Below are 25,913 nucleotides of genomic sequence, written 5' to 3' on the forward strand. Positions count from 1 at the left end.
GGAAGAATATAGGAAGAGCACATGACAGAGGACCTGAGCCAGTCTAGGAGGTCGGGGAGAGCTTCTTGGAAGAAGTGATATGATTCCTGAGCCTGAACAATGAGTTTAGGGAGAGGGAACAGCGCATGCAAAGGTCCTGAGGTTGGCAGAAGCATAACACACTCAGGGACCTGGGACACTGAGAGGACACTCAGTCCTTTGTGGAGGAATGAGGGTAATAGCTACAATGAGTCAAGACGAGGCTGGAGGAGGAGGCAGGCGCTCATTGTGGAAAGCCTGGGAGGCTGTGGTAAGGAATGTGGGTCATTTTCCCCTCCCTCCCTCCCTTCCTTCCTTCCTTCCTTCCTTCCTTCCTTCCTCCCCTCCCTCCCTTCCTTCCTTCCTTCTTTCTTTCTTCTTTCTTTCTTTCTCTTTCTTTCTTTCTCTTTCTTTCTTTCTTTCTTTCTTCTTTCTTTCTTTCTTTCTTTCTCTTTCTTTCTTCTTTCTTTCTTTCTTTCTCTTTCTCTCTCTCTTTCTTTCCTTCCTTCCTTCCTTCTTTCTTTCTTCCTTTCACAGAATCTTGCTCTGTCACCCAAATTGGAGTGCAGTGGCGCAATGTTGGCTCAGGGCAACCTCCACCTCCTGGTTCAAGCAATTTTCCTGCTTCAGCCTCCTGAGGATCTGGCATTACAGGCATCTGCCATCGCGCCTGGCTAATTTTTGTACTTTTTAGTAGAGACGGGGTTTCATGATGTTAGCCAGGCTGGTCTCGAACTCTTGGCCTCAAGTGATCTGCCTGCCTCAGCCTCCCAAAGTGCTGGGATTACAGGCATGAGCCACCACTCCTGGCCAGAATCTGGATAATTTTCTTAAACGCAACAGGAGGCCATTGATTGGTGGGCTTTAAGCAAAGAAGTGACCTAGTGACAAACCCATTCATTCAACAGCAAGTAGGAATTGAGCACTACCTGTCTGTCAGGACTATTGTATCTGTCCTCCCTGGGAATACTGCAATGGACAGGATGGATGCGATCCCTGTCTTTGCTGGGCCTGTGTTCTAGTTGAAGGAGCTTATCATCTAAAATGCAGGAGTCAATGTGGAAGAACAGCCAGGAAGCTCTCGCGTGTTTTAGGTGTGAGATAATAGTAGTAGTGGAGGCACAGAGAAGTAGGCAGATTTGAGAAATGAGTGGCTGGCTCTGGCTCAGCCTCAGATTGCCAAGCAAGAACAGGGATGTTTGTCTCTCAGGGTTGCTGTCTTGGGCCATGGGACCATATGTTCTGGGAACTCTGGTCCCCACCACTCCTCCACCCCATGAAGGGGAATCCCCAGGCATCATCCCTGAACGCATCAAGTTTGCCCTCCTGGGCAGCAGCTGGCTTCAGCTGGGGAAGCCGCTGGCCACCCCAGCCCCCTACCCCACCCTTCTAGGTGGGATCTGTGCCCAGCGCTGCATCCATCCATCTGGCCTGACATACATCAGTGTCAATCCCTGGCTGCAAAGGCAATATTTATAAATCACGTTTCCAAACTGGCTACACATTTGTACAAAGAAACAGATGGATTGGGGTAGCCGTTTGTCACCTAGGATATTTATACAGTGAGGAGGAGGGGGCTTGGCAAGTAGTTAGAAGGGGCTGAGGGACTGGAGGAGGAGGCCTTCCACGGCTGCTATGACCTCAGCGTGCTGCTGCCACCCAGTCCCCGGAGCTTACACCAGGTGGCACTCTGGATGGCAGCTCTGGTGCCCCCCCCTCCCTCCCCAGCTAAACAAAGCATTGAGGCAGAATATCTCGGCCCCTTGGGTTGTAAAGCCGGTGAACTTGGCAGAGTTGAGCCAAGGCTAGCTGTGTTTCCTGTGACCAGCTCGGGATACTACTGGAATAATGAGTAGGCAGGGCTGTACTCGTTATTAAAATATTGAAATACTTCCAAAAAAGGTTTAAATAGCTGTTGACACTGCGCCCCCCAAGTCCCTCCCTGCTGCCTCAGCCTTTTCCCCAGGCAGCCTCCCAACTTTGACACCATCAAGCCATGAAGGAGTTAATGCCTGGCATGGTAGGGTTTCTAGGGTCCTGCTCCACGTTTTGGTCAGCATCCTTTCTGATTGGTCATCTGAGCTGCACTGGTTGTTAAATCTGTTTATTATTTTTCATTATTTATTTTTAATTATTGATGGACTGAGATAAGGTCTCACTCTGTCTCCCAGGCTGGAGTGCAGTGGTGCGATCATGGCTCAATGGAGCCTCAAACTCCTAGGCTCAAGTGATTCTCCTGCCTTAGCCTCCCGAGTAGTTGGGACTACAGGTGTGCACCACCACACCCAACTAATTATTATTATTTTTTAAAAGGATGGGTTTTCACTGTGTTGCCCAGGCTATTCTGAAACTCCTGGTCTCAAGGGATCCTCCTGCCTTGGCCTCCCAGAGTGCTGGGGTTATAAGCATGAGCCTTACATATTTTTAACAGGACTCCCAGGGGTACAGACGGGTCTGCTTCAGAGACCACTAAGGCCTCTCACATTGGGTGTGAGTGTGTAAAGACCTTGAGAAGGATCCCAGACCTATTCCAAGGCCAGAAGGAAACCACATGATCTGGCCCCCTTGCCGACCACATCTCCTCCCCGTCCTGTCTCTTACTCACTCTAATCACTCAGGTCTCCTCCATTCCTAATTCACCCCAGTCCTGCTCACCACAGGGCCTTGCTGTTTCTACCACTGGGGTGGTCGCTTTCTCTCATATCCTTTAGGTCCCTTCTCACTATGGATCCCCTTGGAGAGGCATTCCCAGGCCACCCTGTTTAAGAAGATAGCTTCTCCTCTTACCCTGCTTTCCTTTTTTTTTTTTTTTTGAGGTGGAGTGTTGCTCTTGTTGCCCAGGCTGGAGGGCAATGATGCCATCTCACCTCACTGTAACCTCCGCCTCCTGGGTTCAAGCAATTCTCCTGCCTCAGCCTCTGGAGTAGCTGGGATTACAGGTGTGCACCACCACACCCTGCTACTTTTTGTATTTTTAGTGAAGACGGAGTTTCACCATGTTGGCCAAGCTGGTCTCGAACTTCTGACCTCAAGTAATCCGCCCACTTCGGCCTCCCAAAGTGCTGAGATTACAGGTGTGAGCCAACATGCCCGGTCCCTGCTTTACTTTTCACTGTTTCATTGAACACATTTTATCAGACACCTGCTATGTGCCAAGCACTGCTCCAGGCACCCAGGGTTGAACAAAGACAAGTCCACACCCTTGTGGAGACTGCATTATTCCTCCACCCCAGCCACTTGTCACCCCCAACATACTTTTTTATTTGTGTAATTTCTGTCTCACCTCACTAGAATATAAACTAGGTTTTGTTGTGTTTGCTATTGCGTTTCCAGGACCCAGAGCAGACCCTGACACAGAGGCTTTGTGTCTCAATAAACGCTCAATAAATAATTGCTGGACACAGGAACTGATATTTCTAGGTATTAACACTATATCTCGGTGGCCCTTATTTTACTGGGGCCACCTAGCCACCCGAGGCAGTAGGCGTTATCTTCCCCATTTTGGACAATGAAACTGAGGCTTAGGAACAGGTGTCCCAGCAGTTTGGGAGGTGGGTGGATCACCTGAGGTCAGGAGTTCGAGACCAGTCTGGCCAACATGATGAAACCTTGTCTCTACTAAAAATACAAAAATTAGCCAGGAGTGGTGGTACACTCCTGTAACCCCAGCTACTTGGGAGGCTGAGGCAGGAGAATCTCTTGGCCCTGGGAGATGGAGGTTGCAGTAAGCTGAGATTGCACCACTGCACTCCAGCCTGGGCAACAGAATGAGATGCTATCTCAAACAAACAAACAAACAAAACATACACACACATACACACACAAAACAACAACAACCACAAAAAGCTAGAGAGGAACAGGAGCTTGCCAGGGTGGTATAGCTAAGCCTGGTCCCTTGTTTCCAGTTTGGTGACTACTCCCTTCCCCTCAGTCTATTCCTTAAAGGTTCAAACTTCAACATCATGAGGAACTTGTGAGAGCCAGAGGGGAGGAATCTCACAGTGGACTCAGGCAGGGCAGGGCAGTTTGCTTTCCCAGTGGTGTGCTAAGGCAGGAAGCACACTGGACTGGGGATGGGGGTGGGTTGAATCCTACCCACACCACCGACTCCCTATATGACCCTGGGCGGGGCTCTTTCTCTCTTACAGTCTCAGTTTCATCACCTGTAAAATAGGGAGAGGAGTCAGAAAACGACCTCACAAGATGGCTGTGAGGATGCAGAAAGAAATGTGAGTGAGTCTGGCATGGTGTCTCATGCCTGTAATCCCAGCTTTTTGGGAGGCCAAGGTAGGAGAACTGTTTGAGCCTAGGAGCTGGATACCAGCCTGGGCAACACAGCAAGACCCCATTTCTACAAAAAATAAAAAAAAAATTAGCCAGGGGTGATGGTGTGCACCTGTAGTGCCAGCTACTCGGGAGGCTGACGCAGGACTGCTTGAGCCTAGGAATTCGAGGCTGCAGTGAGCTGTGATTGCACCACTGCACTGCTGCCTGGGTGACAAAGTGAGACCTTGTTTCAAGAACAATTCCAAAAACCAAAAAGGGAATGTGAGTGGAACAAAGCAGTTTTTAAACTGCAGGGTGGGCTGGGCACAGTGGCTCACACCTGTAATCCTAGCACTTTGGGAGGCTGAGGCAGGCCGATAGCTTGAGCCTGGGAGGTCAAGACTAGTCTGGGCAATATGGCAAAAATCCCGTCTCTACAAAAAATACGAAAATTAACTGGGCATGGTGGCACACATCTATAGTCCCAGCTACTTGGGAGGCTGAGGTAGGAGGATTGCTTGTGCCTGGAACGTGGAGGTTGCAACGAGCCACTGCACTCTAGCCTGGCTGACAGAGAGAGACCCTGTCTAAAAAAAAAAAAAAAAAAATCAAAAAAAAACCAGAAACCTGCAGGTGGGGAATTTGTGCACGTGGCTTACTTCAGTCTTCACTCAGAACAGGGGCTCTTTCCACCCTGGACTCTGGCACAACCATTCCTCATTTATTCCCTGTCTATATCTTCCCATCTGCCATTTCTTATCCTTGGGACGCCCTCCTCCACTCCACCAACCCACACCCTGCTTGTGTTTGGCCAGTGGGCCCAGACTTTCCATGTGATCTTAGATCCAACATAGGCCCTGTGGGCGCCTCCGTCCCTCTGTCTATAATATGGGAACAGGGCAGAGAGACTGTGCCTCTCCCTTCTTGCATCCTAGGGTTTGGAGGCTCACCTTGGATGTCAAGCAGAGAGAAATGAGGGTTGCTGGGAGCTTCAGGCACCAGGCGGAAATAGAAGCGGTGCCCGCCTTGGGGCTCGTCTCTGTCCACCACGCTGATGGTCTGGATGAGCTGAAGGGTGAGGAGGGGATAGGGGGCTAGTGGTGAGGCTGAGACCACTCTGGGTCCAGGCAGAAGGTGCTGCTGGCCAGTCCTGGAAGCAACCCCCAGTCCCCAGCCCCTCAGGGGTACCTGGCCTGGCTTGGCATCCTCGCATACAGCTGCCTCGTAGGGTGTGGCCAGTTCTGGGGGATTGTCGTTCACATCCAGGATTCGGATCCTTAGGGATGCCCGGGATAGCTGGGCATGATTGTCTGTAATGAGAGCACAGGAGCGGGGGAGAGGCAGCAAGTGTGAGATCTAGATAGCCTCCTCTCTACTACAAGGACAACAGTAGGCAGTGGGGTCATGCTGAGAGATTTGTGGGTTAACCAAGCTGGTACAAGGACCAGAATTGGGAACATTTGGGCATAAGTTGAGTAATCATCGCTGTAACCATCACCACCATTACCATCAGCCTTGGCACCAGTGGCATTATCACTACAACCCTCAGCACCACAATCACCAGTAGCACCCACTGCCATCACCAACACCGTCACCACTGTTAGCATCAACACCACTATCACCATCTCCACCATGGCCACCTTTGCCATCACCACCGCTATTACTATTACCATTGTCATCATTAAGCCATTACCAATACCACTATTTGCATTATTATCAGTGCGTCTACCAACATAACTATCAGTACCACCGTCACCATCCTTACACTGTTACCATCACCACTGCCATCACCACCACCACCATCAGGTCATCACCATCACTATCATCACCATTAGAATGAACCACATCCTCTAGTGCTACACCCATCATCTCTACCATAAATAATAGTAAAGCCATCACCATTACCACCCTCACCACCACCACCAACCCCAACACCATCACCAGTACCACCACTATCTCTTCCATAGTCACCACAACCACCACCACCAGCCCCCCTATTACTACTATTACCCCATCATAATCACCAATATCACCATCACATCCCTGATCCCCAACAACACTGCCATCACCACTGCCACCCCTCCCCACACCACAGAGCACACAACATGCACCTGGAGCATCTACATTCATTATTTTAAGTATCCCTGCAGAAATCCTGTGGTTTGGTACAATTTCTATCCCTATATTGCAAAGGAGAAACTAAAACATGGGACACTTTCTAGACATGGGTCAGGGGCAACTAAACTCCAAGACTTCTGCTTTCTCAAGACCTGATCCTAAACGGGCCAGACAAGTCCAGGGAGGAAAATCTTGGCCAGCAAAACCATGATGTCCCCACCCCTCCAAGTTGGGATGTCTTCAAGGTCATGGTCCCTGTCTTATTTATCTCTGGGCTACCAGCATTGTGGGATATGGTACAGGTAAATTCTAACATATTAATATTTGCTGAATGAATGAATGAATGAATGAATGAAGCCTGGAAAGACTGAGACTGCAGGAGGCTTGAATTCCAGGCATGGCTATGTCCCTGACCCAGTGTTTGGTCTTGGGTAAGACCCTGCCTTCTCTGACATCAGTTTCCACACCTGGAAAATAAACAGAGCATAGTGATTATGAGCAATGCTGGGTAGTTCTGATTCCAGCTCTGTGGCTTCATGTCTGTGTAATCCGAGCCATGTCACGTGACCTCCCTGTGCCTCAATTTTCTCACCTGCAAAATGGGTCCAATATTGACCCACTTATGCCTAGCGTTCCATTATTGGAATGCTAAGCATGTGAGAGTTATTTATTATCCTAGGTCATCGCCAAGGTCTGATTGCAAAAATTCAAAAAATTAAAACCGGCCGGGCGCGGTGGCTCAAGCCTGTAATCCCAGCACTTTGGGAGGCCGAGACGGGCGGATCACGAGGTCAGGAGATCGAGACCATCCTGGCTAACATGGTGAAACCCCGTCTCTACTAAAAATACAAAAACTAGCCGGGCGAGGTGGCGGGCGCCTGTAGTCCCAGCTACTCGGGAGGCTGAGGCAGGAGAATGGCGTAAACCCGGGAGGCGGAGCTTGCAGTGAGCTGAGATCTGGCCACTGCACTCCAGTATGGGCGACAGAGCGAGACTCCTCCTCAAAAAAACAAAACAAAACAAAACAAAACAAAAAAAAACAAAAAATTAAAACCTCAGGCACAAATGGGTTAATAGGTAGGTGAAGAGACAGATTGAGTTAATATCTGCAGGGCATTTAAAACTGTGTGTACTACACATAGCAAGTGCTATATAAGCATTTGTAAATAAACAGACATCCTCGAAGGGTCCTATTAGCAATGACATTAAATAATTCTAGGATGTGGAATACTTTATCCCAGCCTGTCCTGTCTGAGCAGTGCCCTGAGTGTTGGTGCTTTCTAACCCCTCACCAGCCCAGACCTCTGAGTGCTCTCTGGTGCCCCATCCTCTGCTATCTTGGTTACATATTCATTACTGGCATGTTCATTACTGACATGTTCCACCTGCCAGTGACCTCAGGAACATCTCCTGGAGGAGGAAACCACACCTCACTTCCAAGCAGTGACTTGGAAGATGGGGCTTTCTGGCTGGGCTGGCAGGGAGCTCTTTTAGGGGCAGCCTGAAAGCTTCCAGGCATCCAGGCTTCCCATGAGTTTCGTGGGGGTGGGACTGGTCGGCTGCCTCCTGCTGTGAACTCTGGATCCACCGTGTGCTGATGGCAGCTGCTCACGTGTTGATAAAGAGAGAAACAGAGATAGGAAGGCAGGTGCAGCCACCTCCTGCGGGGGGCAGTCAGGAAAAGGAGGGGGCTGAGTTCTTAATAAGACCCCGGCTTCTCTCTGGAGTTCCCCTTAGCCAGGGGCACATTATCTTCTAAGCTCACCAGATCTGCCATTCCGGTGATTACAGGGGGCTTTTCCAGGGTGAGAGATGGGAGTCGTGACTGGGGATGCCGGGTGAACCGTTATTTTTAAGAGTGCGTTGCCGGCGAATTTCAACAGACAGACGGTGGGTGCTTTTGGGAAGAAGGGGGCGAGGCCCACAGCCAGGAACAGGCGCCTCTCTCCCAGCAGAGGCAGGGGAGAGTAGAGGGGGTGGCCAGGGCACTTTCCCCTGCAGTGGAGGGTGGTGGGGGTATATGGGCTGGAGGGAGAGACAGGGTCCTATGGGCCATGTCGAAGGTAGAGCAGGATGGACTGTTGAGTGGGTGATCCCCTCCTAGATCCTCACTGCGGATGAGACCCCCATTATAGCACCTTTGCTTTGGCTCGGCCTCTCTTACCTCTTCTTTTAAAATGTCATAGGTCACCTTGTGAGAAAGCCCTAATGCCCTTGGCATGAGTTAGAGTCTCAGACCTAAGAGGCGGGGCAGCTGAGTGACCTCTAAATTGCCAAAGTTGCCACCTGCATTTCTTTTTCTAGGAATTCCTGAATTTGGGGCTGGCCTGGAATCCCAGAGCTCATGGACTGGCCCCAGGTCAGCACCCATTGCCACTGTCATTGCCATTGTGGCAGTGGGTCTCCAGCACGGCTGTACATTACAATCACCTGGGAAGCCTTTAGAAAACACCGATGCCCAAGGCTTGGTCATTTATTTATTTATTTATTTTAACAGCTCCAGAAGATCAGCCTGTAGCAAGGTTTGCAAACCACTACCCTAGGGTGACTGGGAGGTGGGGGAATCCAGCCTGACTGGCTTCCTCCAAACCCCTCCTATCACAATTAGAATCATTTGTAAGAATGGAAAATAATCCTATTTTTTGCCACCTTAAATGTTTCTGGGATAAAACAAGGAATCTGTTGATTAATCTTGACCTCTGTGTAGGATTTTCCAGTTCGTAACACTCTCTTATTATGACCTCACGTGATCCTTGAAATAACTCTTGAAGAAGGCCTTGTTAAACCCACTTTCTGGATGAGGAAACAGAGGTCCATGGAGGGGCAGGATTTTCCCCACAGCCCTAGGGGAGTCAGCAGCACACCTGGGGCTGGGTCCGAAGCCTCCCGACTCCAAGTTCAGTGCTTGGTCCTGATACAGTATCAGGGTCCCTCCTGCTGCGTGGGCATTTGTCCATTCAGCGGCAGCTACGGCTTACACCCAGGCCCAAGTGGATCTCACCCAATGGCCAGTGGCAGGTGCCCCCTCCAAGGACTGGGTCCCCCACAGCCCTCCCCTCTTGGCTTTTCAGTTCAGCTGACTGACATGCAAATTAGTTTAATTATTTCTTCTTCTAAAATAAATTATATTTTGCAGTAGCTGCAATATGTTGTGTCAGGCAAAATTACATTCAATATTTTTAAACTAATTGATGCAGCCTTGAGGAAGGCTGATTGACAGCCCGGGGCTGAGCAGGCCTGCAGCCTTAACCGATTCCTAAATTAAAATTAAACGTGCTTTGGCCCGGTGCTTCCTCCTTGAGCTGCCTCACCATTAATCCGGGGAGGTGGCAGGTGAAGCCCCGGGGGTCTGAGGGACCTGAGGAGGCTGGGCAGCTCAGGGTGCCTCGGGGAGAGAACACACTCGGAGCAGGAGAATTGCTGTGCAGTGGGGCAGGTCTGTCACCTTCGCTGGGCCTCAGAGTTTCTTCTGTATAATGGATGGGAGATTGGACTGGACAATCTGGAACTGAAACCTGTGGTTTTTGCTGACAGTTGTGGATCAAGCATCTCCTTTGTACCAAGGACACAGCATGAACAAGACAGCATGGTCTCAGTCTAGTGGCAGGGACAGACATTACTCCAGACTGTGATAAGAGCTGAGGGAAAAAGTTCAGGAGCTGTGAGAGCTTGGAGCAGGGGGTCTTGCCTGGTGGGATGCAGGATGTTTTTCCTGGAAAAACATGATATTTCTGTTGAGTCCTGGCGAGTCGTGACTGGGAAGTAATTGCATGAGGGGGAAGGGGAAGGAAAGATTGTCTCAGGCAGTGGGATCAGCACATGCAAAGGCCCTGGGGTAGGAGGGGAGGATGTGGATCTCTTCCAAGCAGGATCCCAGCCCCTATTAGAATTCCTCATTTGACATCTGGACCAACCTAAGTGGGCGTGGGAATGGGGCTGGGGGCCAATGGGAAGGGCAAAGGAGGCAGGGCCTGGCCTGGTGCCCCTGTTAGGGCACTCCTATGAATGTGCTCCTCCCTGGAAGAATGGCCACAAACACATATGAAGCACGTGGCAAGACCAGGGTCTGGACTGTCCCATTTCATCCTGTCAACCACAGTGGGAGGCAGGGACTGAGACTGTTGCTGTTACGGGCTCAGAGGGGTGAGGTGACTTGCCCACGGTCTCATAGGAGCTGGTACTAGAAACTGGGTCTGGTTTTAAAGGGGAGTTTTTAACCACCACATGGTGTTGCCTTTCTTGTCTTTAGCTGTCAGAAGGTATCTTGCCTTCAAGGCCCTGAACAAATTTCCCTGCTTCCTCCAGGAAGCTTTCCTTGATTGCTCTCGGTTCTGGGCAATCCAAGGATAAGCCCAAGTCTCCCAAGCCCACAGGGCCCCCCATGAGCATCCTGCTGTGGCCTCTCCAGCCTCGTCACTACCCCGCCCTCCCTCTTTCACTCTGCGAGTTTGCTCCTTTACCTCCTTCAGGTCTTGGCCCAGATTTCTTCTCGGAGAGGCCACCCCTAAAGACCTTATTTCCATGCGTCCTTTGCCATCCTACCAGACACCACTTCCCTGCCTTATTCTTTGTAGCATTTACCCAGCACCCTCTGTTTTTATTGAACTTTCTCATCCTCTCTCTCCTCCCCTAGAATGTAAGCAGAATTTGTGTATATTTTCTTTACTGCTGTATCCCCAGTAACTGTGTGCATGCTACATAGTAGGTGCTTAATAAAGGTGTGTCAGAGGAATCCATTCCACTGTCTGTGGCATCTCTGACCATGGCCACGCTCCGGGAGGGATGCTGGGGAGGTGCAGGGGAGAAACTGAGACCTTCTTGGGTGAACTGACTCTGTTGTATTAGGGGTTGCGTCCCCTCCATTTCAGAAGCAGTCTAGTGCTGGGACCCTCTTCCTGCCTCTCCCTTTCTCTGTCTCTTGACCAAGGTTTTCTCATCAGTAAAACAAATGGAGTTGGATTCTGTGGCTCTCCTTGGCTGTCACAGAGAAAGACAGAAGCCTAGACAGAAACAGAGAAGTGAAGCTGCAAGAGTGGGAGTGGGAAGGAGAGTGGGGGGTGGGGTAGGAGGGGGAGAGAGAGAGGAGAGAGATCAGCTCAAAGAAAGCGCCTTCCCTCTCGCTTGCAGTGTTGGGGACTGAGCAGAGCTTGGACCCTCTTCTCCACTGTCCCTCCAGCCCCTCCCTCCTCCTCGAGGGAGTTAAATTGCATCCAAACACCAGGCTCTGATTAGAGCTGGCCAGCTGGGCAGGAAGATTTATCATCCCAATTACAAACCCGCCAAGACAAGCAGGCAGGACAGTGAGGCGTGCGGGGCGAGAAGATGGGAGTGCTCCAGGGAAGGGGTGTCAGGGTAGCCGGCAGCAAACTCCCTGCACTCCCTGCCCTGTCCCCACGCCCCCACAATGGGAGCAGGAGGCTCAGGTGCCCTTCTCTGTCCCTTGGGGGGACTTCGATGATCTATTTGTTTTCCACATTGAGACTGGAAGCTTTGACCTTACTGGGGGGAAGTTTGTTCCTCCAAGGAAAGGGTGGGGGAGGACTTCTGGGTGAAGCAGGGACCCTGAAATCATAACATCCCTGAAACTCAAAGGGGAGATGGGGGAACTTTCCTTCTCCAGGAGCTGAGCTGGTCCCTGATGATCTGGGCTGTCCTACTCCATGGATATCACAAAATCTTTGTTCCTGTTGGGGTCTGTTAGGTATTCAAGGTGGTACAGGATCCCAGGAGTCATCCAGTCCAAGAGGAGCCCAGGCCTGATTTGCATACCTCTAGTGACAGGGAGCTCACTGTCTCTTGAAGCAGCGCCTTCCATGTACAGCTGTGACATGTCTCTTTCCCCGGGCAGCCTCCCTGGAGCTCCCAACCACCTGCCCTGGTCCTGCCCTGGACCCTCCAGCCCAAAGCTGAGCCTGACGGCCTCCCATATGTTCCACCGACTCCACGTTTGCCCCCTCCAAGCCATCCTTCCCACGAACCCGAGGGAACATTGGGGACCAAACATCTGATCATGCCACTCTTCTGCTCAAAGACCTGCGCTGGCTCCCTGTCACCTCCAGGAGATGTCTGGTTCCTCATGAGACACCAAGGCCCTTTCTGCACAGGCCCAGTGAGCTTCTTCACTCACCCCTCGCATCATCTGCTCCGGACACCCTCCAGCCCCAGAGACTGGCCACACCCAGCCTCTCTGTTTTCAAAATGGGCCTCGGACATCCAAGCTCCTAGGCCTTTGCACACAGGGGGCTTTCTGCCGGGAGCACCTGAATCCCCTTTCTGCCCATGGAAAAACTTCCCTGGCCTTTGAAACCCAACTCAGATGTCCTCTCAGCCAGGTGCTGATGCTCATGCCTGTAATCCCAGGGCTTTGGAAGGGCAAGGTGGGAGGATTGCTTGAGCCCAGGAGTTGGACACAAGCCTGGGTAACATAGTGAGAGCCCCCTCTCTACCAAAAACAAAAACCACACACACACACACACACACACACACACACACACACAAAAGAACAAAAAATAGACGTCCCCTCCTCTGAGAAGGGTTTTCTGGCCCTCGCTGGGCGGGCCAGTCTCTCCCTGCTCCTCAGGAATCGCCATGATGCCATGACTTTCACTCTGTATTGTCACTGACTGTCAGTGGGTCTCTCCCCACCCACCTGTGAACTCTCGGGTCAGTGGCCAAGCCTTGTTCATCACCGGGTCCCAGAGCCCAGTCCAGGCTGGGGTGGGTGATAAGAGGCCCCAGAAAACACTGGCTGCGGGTACATGGCTTGTGGGTGTGTGTGGGGGGTCCCTGCAGGAGAAACTAAGCACTCTCTGCTGCTCAGATCCCACTGCGACCTTCACTCCCCATCCCTGCCCCTTCCTCCAGCCTCCTTAGGCCTCCTCTATGGTCCTTCTGAGAGGCACAGACTGGGAGTCAGAAAGCCTCATGGGAGGACTCCCTTTCTTGGCCTCCGTCTCTTCAGGTACAAAACAGGATGGGTACAGGGCTGGAGCCCATGATCTCTGACATTCCCTCTCCTCTCAGATTCTCTCTCTGACTTAATAGAGGACCTACTGAGTGTTAGGCACACAGTAGGAACCTGTGCTGGGCACTTGAGGCACATTATTTCTGATCCTTGGGGGATTTATGTTTTACAGAAAGCACTCAGCACAATGCCTGGCATATTGTAAGCTTTAAGTAAATAGAAGCTGCTATTACTATTATTAACTATTTTTTGAGATGGAGTCTTGGTCTGTGTCCTAGGCTGGAGTGCAGTGGTGCAATCTCGGCCCACTGCAATCTCCACCTCCCAGGTTCAAGCAATTATCCTGCCTCAGGCTCCCACGTAGTTGGAATTACAGGTGCCCACCACCACACCCGGCTAATTTTTGTACTTTTAGTAGAGATGGGGTTTCACCATGTTGACCAGGTTGGTCTTGAACTCCTGACCTCAGGTGATCCGCCTGCCTTGGCCTCTCAAAGTGCTAGGATTACAGGTGTGAATCACCGTGCCCAGCTGGAAGCTGCTATTATTAATAGTTACCATTGTCATAGCCATCCAATAAAGTAAGTATGATTATCACCATTTTATAGATGAGAAAACCAAGGTAACAAGATGGGGAGTGGCATATCCAGGCCTATGCAACTGGGAGCCATGCGACTAGAAGCATTTCTTCTCCATCATGCATTCCTGTTTTTCCAACTGGGCACGCAAGTCCATTCATTCATCCCTTCAGTAAACACACATGCCTACTGTGTGCCTGGCCTGTGTGAGTGCTGCAGGTACAGACTGGGACCTGCCCTCATGGAAGGTACAGTTTCCTGGGGAAGAGTGATCTTCACTGAATACTCACACAGATGCATCTAAAAATCATAACACGTGCTCTGTGGCATGAAGGGAAAAGCAGGGTTCTGTGAGACGTGACTTGGCCAGGGGTGACCCAGATGGGGAAGTTTCTGGCGAGTCTGGTTAACCCTTTGCTGTCCTGGACATCTAGCTATTACTCCTCCAGATCAGCTTAGGGCTGGATGACTCCTGAGAGGGTGACTGGGCACCCCCCTTGGCACTCCCCGCTCCCAGTGTTGGCTTTCCAAGTCTCCCCTAGATCCCCCCAGCCAGTCTCTTTGAAGACTGTCCCTTTACAACTGCCCTTTCCACCGAAGGATTCAGACACAAATTGTACTTTAAATTCAATATCGGTCATTAATATTTCATGATTACAAAACGTTAAAGATAATGTCAGTGGAAGGAGCGTCTGCATGGGCAGAATGGATGACTCAGAAGTTCGGGGAGAGGGGAGCCGGCATACTAAGTGGCTCGGGAGTCTTTGAGGTAATCCAGTATGACAGGCGGCGGCTCCCGGCTGAGTGCAACATTCTCCGAGGTGCTCACCAAGCGCGCCGCTGTGTGTAAATATTTCCCCTCTGATTCTTGTCACCTCATGTTTGTTATGACTGAGAGCAGGTGGGGCTGCCATGACCCTCTGCGTTTCTCTTCTGTTTTTGAGCAAGCCAAATGGACGCTTTGGCAGAGGGCATGGGGCTGGGTGGGCAGACCCGATGGCCATGCACCTGGGGCTCTGGCTGGCTCCTGTGAGGCGGGAGGTCTTGGGTTGAGCCTGCCTCTGCCTGGACTTGCTCGTGATCTTGGGGCCATCCCTGTTCTTCCCTGAGCCTCTGTTTCCTCATCTGTAAAATGGGGGTAATAAGTTTGTTCTCATCTCATGGAGATGGTGAAAAGGAAGAGTGGGTCAGTTATTTGTGATAGCTTTTTTTTTTTTTTTTTTTTTGAGACATAGTCTTGCTCTGTTGCCCAGGCTGGAATGCAGGGGCATGATCTCAGCTCACTGCAACCTCTGCCTTTGGGTTCAAGTGATTCTAGTGCCTCAGCCTCCCCAGTAGCTGGGATTATAGGTGCACGCCACCACGCCCAGTTAATTTTTGTATTTTTAGTAGACACGGGGTTTCGCCATGTTGGCCAGGCTGGTCTCGAACTCTTGAACTCAAGTGATCCAACCCCCTTGGCCTCCCAAAGTACTGGGATTACAGGCGTTAGCCACTGTGCCTGACCTGTGAGAGCTCTTGATTTTGTGCCAGCACCGGGGAAACAGGATTGGAGGGGCAGCTGAGGAGAGCCGAGCTCTGGAGTCAGGCAGGCTGGGGTTGGGAATCTGGACATATGACTTCGCCTTGCTGAGTCAGTTTCCTCATCCCCACAGTGAAGATGGCAGTAGAATGGACACCCCTTAGGGGTGAAGATTTCATGAGCTCATCACAAGAAAGGGCCTGGAACAGAGTCAAGACTGACAGATACCATCAACTGAGCACTTACTAAGCACCAACCACTAGGCTAAGTTCTTCCCATGAGCTATGCTGTTTGATCCTCCCACCAGTTCTCTGAAGCAAAACAATTCCTTTTCCCATTAATTAATATCCTGGGTGAGGAGTGGGCAGGGGCTGGGGATCGCAGCTCAGAGAAGGGGAGTCTCAAGCCCAGTGGCTAGTCTTCTCCTTTCAGAGATACATCTCCTTCCCCACGATCAGTTACTGGGGTGGATGGATGAGATGGGGGTGGGGCTCAGAGAGCGGAGGAAAAGGGAGGCCATGCAGCAATGTTGTGGGGACCAAGCACTCCTGGTCCAAATCCCAGCTTTGCCAGTGCACATCTTCGGCAAGCAAGTTTCCTAACTCTCCAAGCCTCAATTTTCCCATCAGGAAAATAGGTGCTAATCATGCTACAGATCATAATTCAATAAAATATGTGCTAGACAGCATCTAGGCCAGGTTATATATATATATATATATATATATAAAGTAAAAATTGTAAAATGTTTGTGGAGGAGTACCCCTCCCCCGATTCTCTCTCCTGTGAAATGGCAGCCTTACAGGCTTTGTATGCTATTCTAGCTGCTTTCTGAAAGAGACCCACTGGGTAGAAACACAATGCTGAACCCAGGAGGAGACTATTGCTGGTGGTGGGACATTGGGCTGGTGATAGGCTGGTGGCGGGGGGTGAGGGGGCGTGTATCTGTGGGTAGGGAGAGGAGGCATCCCTGCCCAGCATCCGGACCAGTCCTCCCTGGCCCCGTCTGCAGCCCAGAGCCTCAGTTGCTACCCAGGGAGCAGGTTTGAGGAGGCAAGGAGGGGGAGCTCTCTTCCCCCAAGTCCAGCCGCCACTTCCTCTCCAGCCACCTTTGTTATCTCCCTTTCATGCGGTGGAGGAGTGGATGCAAAGGCTCCAGAGCAGCAGGCACTGAGGTCTGAGCCAGCTTTGTATTTCCTTTTAAACTGCAGTTGAAAGAGACGAAGGGAACTTCAGCCTAGGGACTTCCTCGGCCCTAGAATGGGCCAGCGGGGCCTGGGAAATGGGGGGATGGCAGCTAGGGGAGGAGGAAGAGGGCTGGCAGGAGGAGCTTGGGGCAGGAGAGGCCTGGGGCAGAGGGGCCTGGGGTCCTGATGGGCAGAGGCAAGTTTGAATGTTGCCTACCCACCTGCAGCTCAGAGACTCAACCATATTCTTGTTGTCATGATTGCTTACTGGTGGCTCTGTTGATGCCTGAGACCTTTAGGGCTGACGGAGTAGAGAAGCTGGGAGATCAGGTGGAGGCCACGGCAGTGGCAGTGTTGCTCTGGGCATGGAGGAAGCCTGAAGGCACTTCCCCTGGCCCCTCTCCCGGTGCTCTCAGCTCCTCACCTCCACAGCCTTACTTACCTGGATGCCATATCTCAGGGTTCTTTCTCTTTCTCTCCCAACTCACATTTCTCCCTAGCTGCACCAAACAGACACACACACACACACGCAGACACACACACACACACACACACACACACACACATGCACACATACTCTTCCAGAAACTCAGGGCAAGCACCCTGGAGTCATCCTTGACACGTCTTCATCTCTCCCCAGGACATCAGCCCATGAGCAGGTCCCACTGGCTCTATCTTCAGCCTGTATCCCAAAGCCAGCCACTTCTCCCCTCCTCCTCACCTCTTCTGTAGCTACTGCCCTGGGCCAGGCCATGGTGCTATCTCCTAAGCACTATTGCTTTCAGCTTCTAGTTAAGCCCCCGTTTTCCCCTCAGGCTCCAGGCTCTTCTCAATGCAGCTGCCAGAGGTACCCTGACTGAGAACATCCCTCCTCTCTCCAAACGCCTCCAATGACTCCAAATTCATTTGGAGTAAAGTCCAAAGATCCTCCAGTGACTCTGGCTGACCATGCTGCCCCTCATCAACCACACTGGCCTCTTTGCTGTTCCTCCAACATGCTTGGCAAATTACACCACAGGGCCTTTGCACTGGCTGTTCCCCCTGCTTGGAATGTTCTTCCTCCAGATATCAGCATGACTTTCCCACCTTTTGAGGTCTTTGTTGAAATGTCTTTTCCTCATCTCTTAGATGTTCCCCTAAGAGCAGCAATGCCCCTCCTCCTCCTCCCAGTTCCATTTCCCAGCCTCCTTCTCTCCTTGTTTCTTCTTAGCACTTAGCAGCACTTGACATACTATGTCCGTGCTTTCTGTCTGTTTGTTGATAGTCTGGTTCTCCCTATGAGGACAGGACCTTTTCTGTCTTGTTCAAGGCTGGATCCCCAGCCCCTAAAACAGGGCTTGGCATGTAGCAGGTGCTCAATAAATGATGAGAGAAGAAAGCCTAGCTTGAGACTAGCCCTATCCGCTTGACTTGGAACCCCGCTGGATCTTTGCTCTCACCCGTCAGCTTTTGCCCTCACCTTCACCCCTGTGAGAGCTTTGTCTAGTTTCTCTTTGCCCCGCCCCCAATCCTTGGCCCCTCCCCCGTGGGCTTTGACTGACAGTGCTGCCTCGGCTCTGCCCCCAGCCCTTGGCCCCACCCCTCAGCTTTTGCTCCTCGGCCCCATATTTGCCCTTGGAGGGGGCGCGGCGCCCAGCTCACCCGCCTCCATGGCCAGCACCGTGATGTTGTGCCAGCCGGCTGTCTCGCGGTCCAGCCCCTTGCCAGTCACGATGGCGCCTGTGTCCGCATCGATATCGAAGATCTGGTCCAAATCTGATTCGCGGTCAATGGCGTACCTGCGGGGGGCAGGGCGGGGCTGATTGAAGGTGCCCCAGTGCCAAATGGAGCCCGTGTCCTTGTCCCCACACCCAACTCCAAGAGAGGGACCGCCTGCCTGGGACACACACAAGGGGCAGAGAAGCCCCTTGCGACCGAGGAGGAGCGGGAAGCAACTGGGTTTGCATCTTAGTTGCACGGGGAACTGCTGTGACCATGGGCAGCCCTCAACCTTTCTGAGCCTCAGTTTCTTCAATTGGAATAGAGCTAATTGTACCCACAGTTGTCGTGAGGGCTGGAAGCTGGCAAAGTGCCTGGCACAGACTCACTGATGTTTCTTCCTTCCTTCCTTCCTTCCTTCCTTCCTTCCTTCCTTTCTTTCCTTCCTTCCTTCCTTCTTTCTTTATTTCTTTCCTCTCTTTCCTTATTTTATTTTATTTGAGACGGAGTATCGCTCTGTCACCCAGGCTGGAGTGCAGTGGCGCGACCTCGGCTCACTGCAAGCTCCGACTCCCGGGTTCATGCCATTCTCCTGCCTCAGCCTCCCGAGAAGCTGGGACTACAGGCGCCGCCACCTCGCCCAGCTAATTTTTTGTATTTTTAGTAGAGATGGGGTTTCACTGTGTTAGCCAGAATGGTCTCGATCTCCTGACCTCGTGATCCGCCCACCTCGGCCTCCCAAGGCGCCAGGATTACAGGCATGAGCCACTGCGCCCGGTCCTTTTTCTTTCTTTCTTTAGCCAGGGTCTCACTCTGTTACCCAAGCTGGAGTGCAATGGCGCCATCCTGGCTCACTGCGGCCTCGATCTCCTGGGCTCAAGCCATCCTCCTGACTCACTGAGCCTCCCGAGTAGCTGGGACTGCAGATGCATGCCACCACGCATGGCGATTTTTTGTTGTTGTTGTTCAGAGGCAGGGTTTCGCTATGTTGCCTACGCTGGTCTCGAACTCCTGAGGTCAAGTGATTGGCTCGCCTCGGCCTCCCAAAGTGTTGGGTTACAGGCGTGAACCACTGCATCCGGTCAATTCTTATCTTTCCCTAAGAGGTGCCCCTAGAATTGAGCTTGAAGGCAGAGACGGAGAGTGGGGGTGGCATTCTGGGCAGGGGAAACAGAAGGTGCAAAGGCGCTGCGGCTGAGCGTTATCCCAGAAATGGCAAACACTGCAAAATGGCTCGAACCGGGTAGCCGGAAGAGTTAGGCACCAGAACACACCGGTACAGCACGCAGTTGGCGTGTACTGAGGAGCCAACCGGAAATTTTGAGCAGGGGAGAGGGTGTCAGTTGTGGCATCAGGGGGCTTCTCGGGAGGCCGCGGCATGGACACGCCCAGGGACACGCGCTGGGCGAGTGCCGTGGGAGGGGGCCTGTGGACACGGCCGCCGGCTCCTCTCGCCTGCGCAGCACGCGCGAGCTAATCTGCAGCTTTTCAGTTGCCGCGTGAAAAAGCCCTTTGTTCCGCCTTCTTCCTGGGCCTTTGTGTGGCGGCTCCAGGCCTTAAAGGCCCGTGTCCAACACATGTCTCGGGCAGCGGCGGCCCAAAGAGGCCCCGCCAGCTCCGGCCGCCGCTGCCCCATGCTGATAAGGCTGATGGGGGCGCCGCGAGGCTGCGCGCGGACAAAGGCCTCGAATGCCAAGCGAGCGCTCATTGTGCGCCAGGACAAAGCAGCTGGTAAGGAGGGGGGCCTGCGCAGCCACCCGGCCCCTCCCACAGGCAGGAGGAAAGGGGCCTTTTTGTAGTCTCCAGAGTGGGGAGGGGAGGACCCCAGAAGCATTGCCTGCTGGGGGCCCAGAGCCCCGAGATGACCCGTCAGTGAGACCTTGGCTGCACTGCCAAACCTCTCTGGGCCTCAACTACCCCATCTCTGAAATGGGGCTATTGACACCCAGTGGAACTTCGTGGCTCTGAAAGCAGTCAGAGCTGGGTTTGAATCCTCTGCCACTGATTCTATCTGTATAACCTTGGGCAAGTCACTCCTTGGCTTCTGTTTGCTCACCTGAAAAAGGGGATGACTCCTACTCACCTCACATTGTGGTGTTAGGGGAGGGGTGGGGCATACAGGACAGCCCTTATGCTTTTCATGTTTACTGTCCTGGAGGTGAATGCCTATGGCAAACTGTAAAGGGCTGTGCCTGTGGGTGTAGTGGGCATTATAAGCCAATCTCCTGAATCCCCAATTTAATGCTCCATCCTGTTCCTAAGCTGCTAAACCCCTATTCTTCTTGCCCCTGGTCACCTTGAGTCCCATTGGCCTGGGTGAAAGTACATGGGGAGGTTCAGACCCATGATTATAATTCCTCCCTAGCATGCACTTAACAGTTTGGAGCCTGCTTCTCCCCGACCATCCCTCCATTCATTCGTTTATGCCCTAAACACTAATTGAGTGCCTTCTCTGTGCTGGTCTGTGCTAGACTCTGGGGATAAAGTGGCAAGTGAGATAGAAGAGGTCTCTGCCAGGCCTCTTATGAGGCTGATGTGGTCTCCATTTTACAGATGAAGACACTGAGGTCCAGAGAGGAAACTTGCCAAGCTTAGAGCTACCAAGTAAGGTTGTGCAGGTTGTGTCATGCACAAAGATACCAGGCCGAAGTGGGGAAGTGGGGATGAATTCCAGGGAAGCGGGGATGAATTCCAGCGAGCCTTCTGCTTGCCCAGCCACGTGTCCTAGACCAGGAAGTATCAAAGGGGGGCCTGTTTCTTATTTACACAAAGGTGACATGAGCGAGTGATGCCGATGCCCTGCTCAAGGGTACACAGCGACTCTGTCACAGAACTGAAAGTTGAAACCAGATCGGGGATTCCCTCCCAGAGTTCTTTTTAGCCTGACTGACAGTCCATCCAAAGTTGAACCAGCCAAAGCCTGGATGCATGAAGCTTCAGGTCACCTTTGCCCCAGCCTGGCCCTGTCAGATATCTGAGTCCAAAGGAGGTTGAAGGAGGCTCTTGAGCATCAGCTCAGCTGGAAAGAACCTTGGCGACCTCCTCCCATTCTACAGGTGGGAGGATAGAGGCCGGGAGAGGACCAGAGACATGACACAGCCTCGGCTCCTGATCCCTTGTCAGGGCTGGGCGAGAGGCCGGCTTGATGGGAGAATGCCAACTGCCTTCTTGTTTCTCCTCCCTTCTTGGCTCACAGCTCTCTCCTCTCTCCTCCCTCGATGCTGCTGCTGCTTCTCCTCCTCCTCTTCCTCCTTCTCCTTTTCCCTGTTTTTCTCTTTTGTTCTTTCCTCGAGGGGAAGGGAGGGGCTGGAATCTAAGTGGAGGCAGCTGTTCCCAAGGCCATAGGGCGGGGGCAGCGGGCACCCGCCATTAGCCAGCTAAAGACTTGGGGCTGGGGGGTCAGTGCGGCTGGCTGAGCCCAGGTGTTTTTGTTCCAGCTCAGGGAGCCAGAGAGTGAGTGGGAGGGAGGGAAGCAGTGAGGGGTGGGAGGAAGCACTGTGTGGCAGGGACTGTGGCCTGGCAAAGGTAGGGGTGGAGGGGTGGGGTGGGGGCGAAGCTTGTGCAGCTCATGTGTAGTGCTCGCATGGGTCGTGTGTTTGGTCTGTGTTGTGGCTGGACAGTGTGTGTTTTGTGTGGCGTCAATATGTGAGTGGTGTTCCTGTGTGTGTGAGATTGTGCATTATATTTGAGCAGCAGCTCAAGAGGCAGCAGCTCAGCCCCGGATCTGGATCCAGGTCTGCGTTGCCCCCAGGCAAGTCACTTCCATCTTTAATTCCTAGCAAAATAGAGATGATAATCCTACTTTGTAAGTTGTCGGGAGAATGAAACGCATGTAAGGTGCCTAGCTGAGTTCCAGGAAAATTACTCCATGAATGGGAACTATTGTCACTCTAATTATTATTCAGAGATGTCTGGTGGGGAGTACACAGGAGTCCCCCCCAACCCAGTGTGTGGCTTGCATACCTGGGGGCGGGGAGGTACCATGTAGGGACACAGTAGCCTGAGAAGGACAGGAGACAGCTGTGGGTCTAGAAGGTTCTTAATTTTGCAGTCCTACTTCTCATTTGGTGACAACAACCTGAAGGGCAGCAAGGGGAACTACAACAGGTGAGGCTGGAGGAACAGGGAGAGACTATGAGTTTGTGGCAGCTCGTGTGTGTGTGTACACCCACATGTGCAAGGGAGGCCTGGGAATGGTGCTTAGGGGTGCAGATCTAATGCCCATCTGCCTAGGTTTGAAACCTAGCTGTGTGACCTTGGGCAAGTCACCTAATCTCTCTGTTCTTCAGTTCCCTCCTCTTAAAAATGGAGATAGTAGGCCAGGCATGATGGCTCACACCTGTAATCCCAGCACTTTGGGAGGCTGAGGCGGGAGGATCACGAGGTCAGGAGTTTGAGGCCAGCCTGGCCAACATAGTGAAACCCTGTCTCTACTAAAAATACAAAAAATTAGCTGGATGTGGTGGCACACGCCTGTAATCCCAGCTACTCATGAGACTGAGGCAGGAGAACCGCGTGAACCCGGGAGGCGGAGATTGCAGTGAGCCAAGATCATGGCACTGCACTCCGGCCCGGGTGAGAGTGTGAGACTCTGTCTCAAAAAAGAAAAAAAAAAAAAAGGGGGATAGTAATACCTACCTCACAGGCTGGTTGTGAGGTTTGGACAAGTGACTACCAATAAATCAATTAAGATGGTTCTTGGTGTACAGATTAGCTCTTACTTTTATTTGTTGAGCAAGACTTTGTGTCATGAGCTCTTTGAATCCTTTCAGATACTGTCATCACTCTCATTTTACAGAAGAGGAAACTGAGGCTTGGAGAAGCAGCCAGGTATCTTGCCCTAGGTCACACAGGGCTAGTTAGTGGCAGAGCCAAGCTCCCATGTCTGTTCAGAGCCAGACATCTAAGAGCATCCTCTTAAGGAGCCAGCCAGGTACACCTGCTGGCATTTCCATGTGTTAGCAACAGCACAAAATGCTGCTGTTGTCAAGGTTAGGGTGGAGAAAATGGGGAGGGTGCTGCTTCCTGGCTGGGGATACACATGTGGTTTTCCTCTACATAAACATGTGCATATATAATGCATGCAGGCATAATAAATAGAGAAAGCTGCAGGCTTATGCACATACAGGCTTTCTGGTGTGCCTGTGTGTGGGCACATGAACATACATGCAGCCGACTGAATGATGCAGCTGCCACCCAAGCTGCTTGTGTGTGTGTGTGTGTGTGTGTGTCAGAGTGTAGTGGGGGAGCCTCTTCCAAAACAAAGCAACCTGCCTCCTGCTCCACTGTCCCAACCAAGGGATTCCTTTCTGCTCACTCTACCCTATCTGTGACTGTTTTCCCCTACTCCCTTTAGGCATATACTGAAAAGCCCACACATGATGCCTGGAAAATTATATGTGGTTAATACTGGTTGCAGAATGAAAGGGAAAAAACAGGTGTGCAGACTACCAAGAAAAATGGTAATGACCATTTCCTGAGGGCCTGCTATATCTAAGCACTTAATCTTTCTTCCAACCCTGAGAGCACCGGGCACAGAACTTGGTATGTGGTAGACATTTGATACCTATGAATGAGGTATGATGCCTATTTTAGAGATGGGGAAACCAAGGCTCAGAGGAGGTGCATTGACTTGCACAAGACTCCACAACTGAGCTGGGATTTGAACCCAGATCTCCTCTGATTCCAAAGCCCTTGCACTTTCTGCTGCACCACACTGCAGAGTGCTGGCTGGAGAAATGAAGTGTTCGCTTCCTCTGCTGTAGTGTGGACTAGCTGTTTCTGATGTTCAAAGGAAACTCACGATGGGGCTAGGTGGGAACATGGCTGGGCTGATAAATGGTCGGTCTGTCTGCAAACCTGCCTAATTGAGAGGTGGGCCCATCTGAGCACTTTTCTCCCTCCTTCTAAAGCCTTCTAAGGCTTCCCACTGCCTACACGATAAAGTCCCACTTCTTCATGTGGCATTCAAGGTCCTTCGCAGCCTATCTCCAAGTGCCCTCTTGGCCCTATCATGAGCTTGTCCAGCTGGTCTCCCTGCTCCCAAACTTAACCTCCTGGCTTCATGATTCTGTCCCTGCCACCTCCCCTCCCCATCACTCCAACCTGGGGCACACTCTCCCCATTCCAAGCCTTGTCCCCTTCGTCCCCCTGCAGGGGCCTCTTGGGGCAAACCTCTGTCACTCCCCTTCCTGGTGCATAAATACTCACCCCTCCTTGGAGCTCCTGAAGCCCCTGCCTCAGCCCAAGCCCACGTGTACCTGGACCTGTCACTGGATTCGTTCACACAGGCCCAGCCTTCCCATTGGCCCATGTCTGAGGCCATCATCTCTGTGGCCAGTGCACAGTGGAGAGCACTGCACAAGTTTAGGAACTGCAGTAACCACAAGGAGAGTAAGAAGCAGGAGTGAAATGGCAAAAGGCTGGATTCAGGAAGTGGTCAGACATGGGTCAAACCTTGGTGCTTCCCCTTTTGAGCTGGGTGGCCTTGGGAAGTCATTTTCCCTCTCTGACTCTCAGTTTCTTCATCTGTCAAATGAGTACAATACCCTCTGAAGGGGAGTGAAGTAACATGAGGCACCTTCTACTATCTCCAGTGCAAAGGCTCAGAAAAATCTCTCTGTACCGTCTGCTTTCCTGTAATTTCCAGGCACTCATTGTGTCCTGCAAACCATGCTAGGCAGAGTCTCCCAGGATGCCACTTCATGTCTTCATTTCCAGGGACGCACCAAGCTTGTTCCTGCCTCAGGGCCATTCTACTTGCTGTTCCCTCTACCTGGAATGATTTCTCTCACATTTTTGCATGGATGACGCCCCATCATTCTGATCTCAGCTCATGTGGCACATCCCTGACCACTCAATTCAAAGTGGCCCTCTGTGGTCCCAATCCCTCCTTATCCTATCACTCTATTTTCTTCATAGTGCTTTCAGCAATTATTCCATTTAACCACTTGCTGTCTGTCTTCCTGCAGGAGAAGGCAAACTCCATGTGGGCAGGGATCCTGTTTTATCATCTCTGCTTCCTCACTGCACAGAACAGTGCCGGGCGTAACTCAATGCCGAGTTGCTGCCTGAGCCTGTGACCCTGAGAACGCAGGTGCTGCCAGAATGGAACCCTTAGAGCAAGCTGGGCTCTGGCAGCACACATGGCCTGCGAGGACCCCTTCTCTGTCTCCCATAGTCCCTCACTGGCCTCCCGTTTCCATTTTTGTACCCTACAGTCTGGAAGCTCCACCCCGGTTCTGTCCTTGGTTGAGTCATATTGGTGTCCCCAGGCCTGGCTCAGGGCCTGGCACGGAGGAGGAGCTGGGTAAATGTTTGTGGTGTTAAATTGGACCAGTCTCAAGCTCCTCACTGCCTCCACATCTGAGGAGCCCCAGGGAAGGGGCCAGCAAAGAGAGATGAAAGAAGGTGAGAAGCAGGTTTCAAAGTTGGCCCTTTCGGTGCAGATAAGAGCAGGAGGGAAGGGAGCCAAAGCAGGGAGGAGGGAGAGGACTGAGAGGGGGTGTGGAGAGTGGAATTGGAGAGGAGGGGAGCTGGCAGATGGGAGGACTGACCTGGGGCCA

The 25,913-nt window shown here is 52.0% G+C and overlaps 1 protein-coding gene across 1 annotated transcript in view; it reads right to left on the reverse strand.

Annotated features, from left to right (window-relative positions):
- CDH22 (cadherin 22) overlaps positions 1 to 25,913 on the reverse strand; it is a 136,300-nt gene that overhangs the window by 7,529 nt on the left and 102,858 nt on the right. Inside the window, exons 8-10 of the mRNA XM_033186609.1 lie at positions 18,292 to 18,428; positions 5,473 to 5,594; positions 5,235 to 5,352 (exon numbers count right to left, since the gene is read on the reverse strand). Of these exons, the coding sequence (XP_033042500.1) occupies positions 5,235 to 5,352; positions 5,473 to 5,594; positions 18,292 to 18,428 (377 nt within the window). The remainder of the gene's footprint in view (positions 1 to 5,234; positions 5,353 to 5,472; positions 5,595 to 18,291; positions 18,429 to 25,913) is intronic.

Source organism: Trachypithecus francoisi, unplaced genomic scaffold (genome assembly GCF_009764315.1).
Source record: "Trachypithecus francoisi isolate TF-2019V2 unplaced genomic scaffold, Tfra_2.0 Lachesis_group21, whole genome shotgun sequence".
NCBI lineage: Eukaryota > Metazoa > Chordata > Mammalia > Primates > Cercopithecidae > Trachypithecus > Trachypithecus francoisi.